This window comes from Neodiprion pinetum, chromosome 3, assembly GCF_021155775.2.
Source record: "Neodiprion pinetum isolate iyNeoPine1 chromosome 3, iyNeoPine1.2, whole genome shotgun sequence".
Classification (NCBI taxonomy): domain Eukaryota; kingdom Metazoa; phylum Arthropoda; class Insecta; order Hymenoptera; family Diprionidae; genus Neodiprion; species Neodiprion pinetum.
In genome coordinates, this window is record NC_060234.1 from 33,895,981 (window position 1) to 33,908,246 (window position 12,266).

The 12,266-nt window shown below is 43.3% G+C and overlaps 1 protein-coding gene across 4 annotated transcripts in view; it reads left to right on the top strand.

Moving 5' to 3' along the window:
• The window catches only part of LOC124215218 (uncharacterized), a 78,979-nt gene that overhangs the window by 52,130 nt on the left and 14,583 nt on the right, over window positions 1-12,266 (top strand). The window contains exon 1 of one of the 4 annotated variants that reach the window (XM_046618330.2): window positions 538-563. The exons of 2 other annotated variants lie outside the window; for them this stretch is intronic. In XM_046618330.2, the coding sequence (XP_046474286.1) occupies window positions 553-563 (11 nt within the window). In that variant the 5' untranslated portion in view covers window positions 538-552. Of the gene's footprint in view, window positions 1-537; window positions 564-5,644; window positions 5,752-12,266 lie in introns of those variants that run through there. One more of the 4 variants, XM_046618326.2, reaches the window with a different exon arrangement.

Below are 12,266 nucleotides of genomic sequence, written 5' to 3' on the forward strand. Positions count from 1 at the left end.
TCTGGACGATTGACGATACGACGAATCGTTCGTTCCTCACTCGTTTCAATCCGCTTCGTTCCGCCCGCCTGAACATGCCTAATTGCGAGTCGATTGTCCGCGTTTGTCACTGCGGGAGAAGAGAAGAGAATAAAGGAGAGGGGCTGAGAGGAGAGGAGAGGAAAGCAGAGGAGAAGAGAAGAGGCCAACTCGGCATCTCCGCAGCTCAAAAGCCCGGACGCTTTGATCGCGAAGGTCGACAGTTTCCTGGCTCTCTTTTCTTATACCTATGTTGAGTTTGTATGTATATATATATCTTCTTTCTGCATGCATTAGTCCGGCTTGTGATACGAAGTGCTGCCATTTCGAGGGTGTAATAATACAGGAGCATTCCACGCTTTATGGAATTTCAGTATTTGAGGTGAAAATGACCGTCAAGGAAAATGTTTATTCTACATTACTGTATAGACAGTGTTTGTGATAAAACTCCGTGCTGTGAGTTGTTACAATCTACAACGTGATACTCAGATTACAAAGTCCGTGCAACAGCTTGCAGCCTGCGGATGAAACCAAATGTACGCAAGGTAAATTTCCTTTCCAGGTGCATTATAACCCGGAGAGTACAGCCCTAATCACACGGGCAAGAGCAAGAGAGCCGCAGGTGTTGAATCCGATGTATCCGTCCGAGTCTCATTATCAATAGGAAGGATCCGCCGGCGATGCGAATCAATGATGTATGCCCGCGTGACCATAGGATAAGATTTACAATACGACGGTTACAGTCGGGCTGCATGGGCATGGGCACGGACAAGTAAGCACAGGAAAGCGCGTTGCTGGAGGCACGTGTTTGTCTTGGCTGCTTCACAAACAAGCCCCGCAGGGAACACGGGTACGCAGTTCCAGCTCTCGGATCGCACCCCGCGATCCGTCGATGCAACCAACCGTCGCACCTCGGAAGGTCTTCCGATACTCTATTGGGGGGAGGGGATCTGTAAAAAGGCACATTGTATCTCTTGTTACACGTTGGCGTATATCCAGCGACGGCGGTAGATAACGAACGCCTTTGTACGCCTAGTCGCTGTTTCTCGGCTACTCCGGGGTGTCTGATACCTTACCTTCTTCTGCCTTGTACCTTATGCTCGCACGAAAAACGCAGGGATGCAGACGGTGCCGTTGGTGCCGAGGTTCCGGATAACGCAACGCAGAGAGACGTCGAGGCGAGCTGGGTCATCCATCGGGCACGTTGTTTGCGATTACGCTTGTCGCTCTCGCCAGGTGCTCGGAGTCGTCTCCTCTTGTACAGAGGTAGAGATTTTCGCACGCGGCGAGAGAGATCGGCGTGACACAATTTAGTAGGCATTGTTCGCTGACGTCGCGTCGTCGATTCTGATGCTGATGCGTCAACCGCGAAGACGTCGAATCGCGGTCTTATTCGTCCAAGGGATCAACGAGGTCTGGGAAGCAAAACTGCCGACAATGACCGAGAAGGAGGGAACAAAACGCTTGGGAAACTTCGAAACGGTAAAAATAGTGTATTGTGGCACAAGGAGGCAAACTCGGTCTTTTCGGGCCGAGCGTAAGTTTGCAATGTGAGTTTTAGGTGAGCCGAGGACTGATAATGCAGATACCTGAGATGAGAAAACTGTTACCTCCTTGTTGCACACGATTCTTTGTACAATAAGAGAGTTAGTTACGCGTTTTTTCACGAAGCACGAAATTGAGGTTAGGGTCGTGTAGTGTCAGGTTTGTTCGCGACAGCGCACGCGCGCAACGCGGAAGAGACTACTTTTACTTTTTTAACTCCTAGGGCTCGAAAGTGGTATTTTCAGTACTCCGCGCATGCGCATACGTAGATTCACTCGACCTTCGTAGAAACGCTTACTTTGTGTACGGAAAATACGCGTGAACAAACGAGTAAAACAATTACCGTGTATTTGTCTTAAATTTACAATAAAAATTTGTGATTTTACTAAAATTTATAGAGAAAACAAAAAAAAGTAATTTGAATTTAATAAATTGTGTAGTAAATTTATTGCAATTTTAACTCGAATGAAAGGTAAATGTATGGTGAATTCGCTGTTTCGTATGCGAATGAAACTTCCAGTACGGTATAGAAAGTTCCATAGAGAAATATTTAACGGTGTATGTAGTAAAATCATGCACGATGCGGCCAGCAATGGTGTGTTACTAATTTTATACCTATGCGTGCGCGTTCGAGAACCACTGCATGCGAAACAACGGCGCATTTTAACCGCAAACTATATTATACATCGGCGATGCGGCTTTTGCCAAAAGAATTTCTCAACCTCGACATTCTGCCGGCGTGCAGCCGGGAACTTTATGCCGTATAGCTTTACGCGGTAGGGATATTGTCGCAATTATAAATTTTACGATACTCTTATCGAATGTACATCCGAGAATTTAAATTTCACGACGTATCTCAATTCGCGTGGAAATAAATATCTCCATTTTATAAAGAATTATAAATTGTCACGTATATTTACCCTTGTCGATTATATCCAAGTTCCGGGCAACGCTTTGTCTCCATGATAACATACATAGGTATATTTGGCGAACAAATTTATACTGAATTAGAATAATTCAGATATAATGGTATCGTTAACCGACGCTACAGGTTTCGCGAAAGAAATCGAGCTGACCAGTGATTTCACGTAATAAGCCAAATTTCAATCAACATATGCCCGCATTGAAAAATAATTAGGATCGTGTAATATTTTATGTTGAAAAAATAACCAAAAGTCTAGAACGTTTGTTTTACTCTCTAGAAAGTACAACGAGAGAATCTTTCACGTCTTGTCCGAGAGAGGTCAATGTGTGTAACCCGTTTTGTAATACTGCTCCCTCCAGGTTAATGTGGTGGTCAACGAGTTGACGGTGCAAACAAACATGACTAAAGTATAACTAGAGAAATTAAATGAGAGGGAAACTGTCTCGGAGCTTCTCACAGAAACCAAAAGTTACTTACAGACACACGTAAGTTGTTCAACTATGCATTAGTCTGTTTAGCGTTTTATAAATATATATATGTATATATATATATATATATATGTATACAGAGCGGCAATGAATATAAGAATTATGAAAGACTAGGAGGTGTGCGAGAAATTTTGCAAACGAGCGCTAAGGATTACGTTAGAGACAATTAGCATACTTATCTATGAAGTGTTGAATTCTTGCTGCAAACTACTCAGGCGAGGAATCGCACTTCGCTCACGAAAAGGTCGGGAATGATCTGGGGAATATTAAATTATAAATTTCCACGGTCACCGGATGGTGCAGAAAACAAACATGAAGAAGCGACCGTTGGTGCATAACTATAAGTTGAACGAGTTTGCAGAGCGTGGGTGATACTCGCGATCATTGAAGCTTACCGCAGTCGAGGCTTTCGCTGTATTATATATCGGGCATTCCACGTCAAATTAACAGCCCATGTAACTCAACCGCCCCGATTTTAATAATTTTTTAGTATGACGTTCCTCCCGACCTAAAAGGGTCTCGAAATTTTTTTCAGATTTTTTTAGCTTCCGGTGAAACTTGAAAAAAATCGAAAAACCAATCCCGAAAACACCATTTTTATAACTCTGAAAGTATTCATAATGATTCTATGATTTCAAACGTGATTTTTAAGCACCACACGATAATGGGATCTCAATATTTACTATTTTTTTCGCAAGTTTTCAGTTGTTCCATGCCGGAATTAGAGTTTTTTGTTTTTTTGTTTCTTTATTCCACGGTCACAGATCACGGAATGATGAAAATAATATGAATCTATTTAGATCAAGGCATATTAGGAGAAAAAAAAAAAACAAAAACAATTTGGACGAGGAATAACTATAGACATACGAAAAAAGTAGTAAATATTGAGATCGCATTATCGAGTAGTGTTCAATAATTACATTATAAATCACAGAATCAGTGAATTTTTTCAGATTTAAAAAAATGGCGTTGTCGGAATTGGTTTTTCGATTTTTTTTCAAGCTTCATCAATGGCTAAAAAAAATGTGAAAAAAATTCCAGCACCCTTTTTCGGATCGGTAAGAACATCGTACTAAAAAACTTTTAATATCGAAGGGGGTGAGGTACATGGGCCGCTAATTTGACGTGGAATGCCCCACATACATATAGGCATACTGCCAACGGCTGATCGCACCGGAGAGACGGCCGAGGTTGATATTTCACGAAAGCCAGGTAATAATGCGAAGTACAAATCGGCCGACTCTAGGGCCGAATTGAAGCCCGCGTTAACCGGACAGATTATTATCGTCACGCACCGGAGGACGCGTAAAGTGCTTCTTCCTTGTCATAAATAGCGGGGGCGAAGGTGTGACACGGATTATTCCGTCGGTCGCATGTTCGTCGACCAAGTTCCGTTCCTTACGGGTGCAAGGTGATAACGAGGGCAGACACACTCCGTTTTACCTAACTCGGGATACTCGGCTCTGTATAAGCGGTGGCCGTAAACCCCCTTTTATCCCCGGTAATAACGCCTCGCACTTATGCGATAACTTGTGCAAGATAGCGCGCGCGTATGAGTGAGCGTATGTAATAACCGCGGCGCAGAAAACGAAAGCCCTTTTAGCCTACTTGTATATAGATTCGAAAATTAGACGAGCTATAACGCGTCGCTATTTTATCGCACTGGGTTATTTATCGGGTACCTAGTTCGTTTTACGGGTCATTTGCGATTTACAACTGTCTCGGGGGACCCGGCAGAGTGAATTTTTTTACGCAATATTCCTGCTCGCTTCGCGAACGTCGGGTGAGTGTAGGTAGGGATTCTGATCATCCGAGAATACATCACGCCCATCTTGTTTCTCGTCGTTCGAATTGCACGTGTATCACATGTTGTGGGTATGGCAGAAAATGGAATTAGATCAGACGCCATTGTGCTCCATGGAAGTTGTCTTGTAGTAGCTTATTTCATTTCGATATACGGTGCGTGTGTTCGAGGTATTCGTCTTGCGGTGTGCAGTGTTCGAACAAGCATAGAAAAGGAATAAGAATTTTCGGGATAATTTATTTAAACTTAAGGTGAAGCCATTAATCGACCGTAAGTTGGAATTAGTGCTGACGCAGCGTCGTTATATAAGCACGTATAACGAATGACAAAAGATCGAAAAATTACTTTCTCATTCTGCCTTTTTGTACACATATCCAATGACGAGTAAAATTTCTGGACATTAGTGTCAACGGATGAAAAATGAAATTAGAATTGCTCAGAGGAAGCAGTTTGCACGAACAAGCGCGGTGATTAAATACATTCAATAACTACAATGTGGTATAAATAAAAGTGCGACTCGGGGTGGCAAAAGTTTGGGCCGAATGGTTGAGACGTCGTCTCTACTGCGTTTGAAGTTAGGATAAATTTGAAAGGTTGTCAGGAGAGATGACCGAGAAGAGATTGCCAGTAAAGAAGAAAGTCAAATGCTCGTACCGCGCCTTATACACAGGCTGTAATATGTATAATATGTGTAATATAACGAACGAACCAACCGCGTGCGAATGACTGCAACCGGTGATAACTCATCGGCGTTGTAACGTGACTTACATTAATCCGACGTCTCCCCGAGTCCGGGTCTTGGATAATTTCTTCGTCACTCCAGAGTCCGTATTTATCACGCAGACTCCGCATCATCGTCTTCGGCACTGGTCCAGCCAGATGAAAACTCACTCCCCCGCATCCTCGCCGAAATTCGCCGACTACGAATTCTATGTACAAAGCTGCAGACTTTCGCCCGGCAACGAAACTCCGTGAGTGTAAATCAAATTTATTGTTATTGTACCTTTTTTTTTCCTTCCCTTTTTACTTGCTTCAAACGACGCTTGAGCTGCGGAAAGAGTCTCGTGGTTCTACGGGAGAAGCTTCCTCGATACGGTTAAAAATAATTTGACCAAACGCGTGGATGTGAAAGTTGAAGATAAAAAAAAAAAAAATCTGGAAACCTCACGGAATCTTTACAGTCTGGAAAACTTGGCAACTTGTTTTTCTCGTCGGTGAAAGGGAAAAAAGTATATGAAAATATGACTCGGATACGGATAAGGCATTGTGATATTACAGATGCTATAAAAATTAGCGTTTCGGTAGAGCTGAAGACTCCTTTTTATACCAAGTTCACGATGATTTTCATCTTGGTCTCTATAGTCGACAGGAACTAATTGAATTTCGGTTCCGTATAATTCGTCATCTTTATATACGCTTCGATTAATGGTGTTGTTTAAATCCTGCAGTGGTTCGAGTATATCGATCCGAAAATAACGAAAAAAGGGTTGACCGATTTTACCTGGGGAACAGTTATAGCTCCGTGAACTTACAAAGGAGGGAACCGAGACTCGGCGTTATACAAACAACGTGGCCTGATATATCCGCGTGCACCTTGGACAAATGCATGCAACGTGTACGGTGCGCGAATGCGTGCGTATCTATCTGTATGCACGCGTACGTACGTGATCGTTACTTCATTATTCACAGCGAGTCCCGTGCGCCCCGTACCAACGGCTATTTATATAAAACCAGATCCCGCACAATGGCAACTTTCTACACCCACACAAGCTTAAACGGACGCGTGCGCCGCTGCCCGATGCTGACCGCATCCGGTGTGCACGAAAACACAACCAGTTCCTCGCTCTCGCCCGATCTGATCTAATTCCGTAAGGGTGTCGGCCATCCGACGTTACACGTACCGCATTGTACGGAAGGCCGTTTTTCACCCAGCTGGAATTCTCATGGATTTCTATTGTACGCGCGTAAAATGGCATCGCCAGATCCTGAAAATCGCATGTGTGTTACGTACGCAGCTATATGCGTGTACGCATATATGCATGTATACGGGGAGATTCCGGATCTAGATAGACGAATGATGCATTATATGCGTAAGAATCGGCGCACTGTCGATCTACGGCACTTTCATCATCACGGGCATATTTTACGCCGTGCGGTATCGTACAGGGACATTCTAATGTTGATACGCGAGTCAATTAACGAAAGTTGCGTATGTTTTTTTTTTCTCATTGTGGAAATTTTTATACAATAGAATTACAGCGTTGGACTTGGCGAAGGTGAGATATTTGAAGCAAAATCGTAAATTTTTCGTACGGGGGAAACGTTTCGAGATGTTTTATATTTGTTCTCTTTATTCGTCAGTCGAATAATGGGTAAGGTTTTTCAAGCGGAAATTATTGTACAGTTTTCAGTCTCCGTTAACGGCACGATAATTTTGAAACGGCAGTATCGAATTGGTTTACCAAATTTGAAATATCATTGACGCGAAAGCTGGTGATAAACAAAAAGAGAGGGGAAAAAGAACAGTATTACCCGCGACAAAATGAAAAACGATACGAGCCAGAGAACCAGCTGTCTCCTGTCATACGCAGTGCGGATACATATCACAAAAGCAAACCTTCTACCGACCGAATCGACTTCCGAACCCGCGCTTTGACTGTAAATGTATTCGCTATGCCTGTATGCATCGTGTACGTATGTAGGTATGTAATATATAATGTAGACGATGCTTTTTATGCCCAGGGGAGATTCTGGCAGATGACGGTTCCTTCGCGGCGTCACATTCCGAGAAAATATTTTTTTATTTAAACCTCTCAGCTACGGGGATGATTTTTATTTATTCAAGCCTTTCACGGTAAGATCGAAAAGTCTGAAAGGTTGAGAGATTTTTCTTCGGCAGGCGATGGTAACACGACTCTTCGACCATTCCCGCGTCCATACTTATTTCCGCGTCTATGCGACAAGCATTCCGGTGGACTGTGTGCAAAACGTTTTTCGCGCGTAATAGGAACCGGATATGAGCAAGGATATATGTAATGGGTCGAACAATGACCCGGAAGTGACGGCGAATTACCGAGGCGCCGGGACACCGGTTCGTAAGTTAAAGAATTTATGAAAATCTATTACCCAAGCTGTGTGTAATTAAGGATGAAAAGTGACGTCAGGCGTAGACGGAGCTAAAGGTGTTTCAGGATTCTGCCGATTAATCAGCGAGTAGGTCATCGGATTTTAACATCTCCTCAATCCGTCCGGGCGTAAAACTTGGACGATTATATTCGGGGAGATTGTTGGTACCGGTGGTAATTATATAAGTAATCAAACGAGTTGACTTATCGTCGGGGTTTCGTAAGTTTGAAAATCTGTTTCATGTTCCTTTGTTTGAGTTCTCCCACCCTTTCATCTACCTATCTTCTTTTTAACCTTTTCTCCATTTACCTTCCAGTTATTTGATCTTCTATATTGCCTCTGCAAGTTCACTCGTTTGGAAGAGAGCTAGCAGGAGAGACACCGAGGAGAGAGAAGGTCGACCGCTTCCGACTGTACATATATTGGATTTTAAAATAAATGAACTCGAAGCAAGCGCTGAGTAATTCAATAGACCGGAATAGAAAGATTCAGGTGACGTTACTCCGTATAATCGGGGACAGAGACTGTTGAATGACCTCGGTCACAAATAGGTACAGAATTTTTCCTCGCGTATTCTAGTGAAATATCAGCAAGTGTGCCGTGTCATTTCTGACTTGTTAATTTAGTCGCGAGGGTGAGCATGCAGCAATAACTGTATCGTCGGCATTGCCGTTTCATTTTGCTTGTCAACGTTTTATTGTTAGCTTGGTCCTGTGTTCACGGTCCGTCTCGAACTAAGCACAACAACGACCGAGATAGGAAATTACGGAATGTTGAATCGCTTCGCTTCGCCCTTCGGCTTACGATGTTTGCGCCCGAGGCCAGAGACGGCGAATTACGCTTGTCTGTTAGTCCTCAAAACGAGCTAACGAACGAATTAGGAACAAATTAAGAATCAGGCAGGCGCAGCTCGCAGAAACGACGTTGCTCAAGCGCGAATATAACAAGGTGGACGAATGATCGAAGAAAATTAAACCTCTACCTGCACATCGACAATGAGCTATTGGCCAAGTGGTCAGGTCATTGAGAAGTCAGTCAGAGATACTTCTCGATTTCTTCACTTACCGACTTCGAATTGGCTGTCGTTAATTGGTAGTCGGTTTGCAGAAATCTTCGAACTTTATTCACGGATTCATGTAGTCTGAAAATTAGGACGCAGAAAGTGATTGGAACGAAGTTTGTCTTGTACGGGGTAAAACGAGTCGATGTCCACCAACGATAAGTTTTGAAAGCACTTATAACACACCACGCAATCTCGTAACTTCAGCTGTCCGTATGAGGCATGGACCGGCTCGTCAAAGCCAAAAGCTTCGCTACGTTCAACGTTAAGATATACACGTAAATTTATATCCATATGAGAAAGTCTCGCGAAGCCTCGGTAGACGGGCTTAAGAGCTTGTTAAGAGGGAAGAAGACGAAGAAGAAGAGGAGGGCGAAGACGACGAGGAGGAATAAAAAAGAAAAAACAATCGCAAGAAGGCTTACTACCTGACTGACTGCATGTACCTGTAGTTATAGAAGCTGATACAGGGAGTTGAGAATCGGGTATGGATGGTACGTGGTTGGTACATCAATACCTCATTACTGCAGGATGTGCATCGTTCCCGAAGAGTATACGCCGGTGTTCATTAGATGGCAATATGCAAGATTCTCGCATCCATCGAACACAATGGATACTCTGTACCATGGTGCGTTAACTGCGCGCTTAGGAACTCCCCAACTCCCCGTATCGTTTCGACGGTATTTTGCAACCGTCGATAAGCCCCGTTCCCTCTGTAAGATTTTATAGCACCGCTCTTAAAAGACTCGAAAGTCTTTCTGGCCGTAGGTACAGAGATTCGCACTAATAAAATTATCCTCAAACGGCCTCCGACGACGCTTCGAGACCTCTTACACATGCTGGATATTATTACGCCGATGGCGATTCGCACCTTCCTCGTCACAACTCGTAAATGATGAACGATACGCAAATTAGCCAATTACATTCTGAATCATATACGTGTCGTATGATAAAGGATCCCAGGTAGCACGTATTCACGTCTCGTAATTATACTTTAAAAGTACTTTGAAATACTTATACCGATGATAAAAAATCAGTAAAATTAATCGGATATCATCAATCCGCAGTTTATCGATGATTGACAACTTGTAACCGTTAATGAGGATAAATTACCACTTTACCATAAAAGGTCTGAGAGATAAAGGCGTCTCTTGAAATTTCTCAGAAGAGCATAGGCTATCTGAGAACTGAGGAAATTTTTATACGTACCTGTTGTATTAACAACTACATCGGACTCCGACGAAAGTCAATACAGCTCAAGACTGAATCCAGTGAGAAACGGACAGCTGAGAAACTTGTTGCGAACAAATAGAGAAAAGAAGACCTTTCGTCCCACTTCCCGATTCATTCCGTGATAAAGAAGGAAAGTTTTTTTAGCAAATTGAATCTATGATCGGTCAATCGAGATTCGGACATTACAGCATGAAGTAACGAGTTGAAGTAATGAGTTGACTCTAAAAAAAAAAAAAAAAAAAAAAAAATAACAGGCTGCCTACTTTTACTTAGAAAATACTTTTCCATCATGTCGCAATGAATTCTGCGCCCGTTGTTCACGTTCCAGGGTAAACAAAAGTAATCCCGTAACGTCAAACTCATCGTTGAACGACGTCGTCACCGATCGAGTTCGTCTATAAACAAATGAAAATTTTGCAGCGAATCCGCGGTAACGTCGCGGCGTCGAAACGATGCTACTGACAATAAATACAACTTTTCCTGTGCGGCGTATCGAGCCGGCAGTCAGAGTGGTTTCTTCGCATAATCCATGAGAACTTGAGAATCGCATTTGCACACCGAATGGAAAGTTCCAATTATACCTATACCTACCTCTTCGCGATCCCTTCTACCTCTCTCTTTCTCTTGCTGACTGCGACGATCTATTTTTAGAAGACATCCTCCACCGATGGATGTCAATGCTTTTGTGCCTCATTTAAGTCACAAGGATTCTACCTCTGGAGGACTTCTTCGCGGTGTTGTAAACACGCGGGAGATGAAAAAAAGGCGTCAACTTATACCGTCGAGCAAGTCTTTCCAGCATCCATTTCGTCGTATCGAACTACGTCGAGAAGTGTCCGTGTTTTCTAAGGATCGTCGTCCTGCACGAATCTCGTAGTGTTCCTCGCAACGTCGTTTTAGTACTGCTTTCGTAAAATTCGAATATCGAGAAGAAGAGCTCTAGATTTTTTTTGACAATTTTATAATCCGCATACTTTTCACGAATATAAAACTTTGGGAATCGATCTTTTTTTTAATCTCAATACACAGCGTCTCCGTATAACAGCGAATCGAATAAGTTCGCTTCATCGGTCTGTTTATACGACGATAATATATCAATCATGAAGGAACAACCGATGTGAGAAGTGAAAAAAAAAATAAAAATAAAAATAAATAAATAAATAACAGCGTATCATTAAAATAAACACACAACCGAATAAAACGAATTCGGTTGAAAAAACCAGCACCTAACGAATCCCACGGCGAGTATACACGAATGTGATCCCGGGGGGCTTTTATAGAAGGGAATGGGGGACGGGAGGGAGAGCCTGGTGGGAATAAATAGGAAATGACGGGGGTAAAAAATTAATGAAACAAGAGTAAAAAATGGCGACACTCGTGCCTTAGGAATCCTGCCTGGCAAGGCCAAGGAACGGCCTAGCCGGCGGCTATGTAAAACCACGTTCGTCTTTCTTGTCCGTCTGTGTACGTGTCTGCGTCGTCCACGTTGTCTGTCCGCGACCCGCGGTATGGGTATAAATATACGCGGATGAGGCACAGAACCCGTGTGCAGCTATTACGTGCACGTATCGAGGCATACAGGGCCTTTGAATATCGTGCCTAGGTTACAGGCAAATACGTTCGCATTATGACCAAACCGTACCACGTCTCCGGTACCAGGCGACGTTGACCCCCCAGTTCGTCAAGAGGATACAACAGGTAGGCATTGCATCGCTGGCCACCTTATTACAAACACCTCGCGGAACCGTTGACTCTGTACGGAGTGTAATTACGGTTGGAAAAAAGGAATATCGCGGAAGCGTAAAAAGGTTTAACGGTTCCGTGGCACGACGCGGTGCAATTTCTAAATCGACCTGTGCACACCTTTGATCATCTCACGATAAGCTTCACTTTCCCTCGCCAACCATCGTCATCTAAGATTCCTTCTTACGTTGTTTTTCATTCTTTTTTTTTTTTTTAAATTTTTTTCTTACTCTTGCCTCTTGCCATTCGACTTGCACTTGGAAGTCCCGCGAGTACGAGTCTCACCGACTCTGGAGGCACGGTACAGGTGTATAAAGCACATAG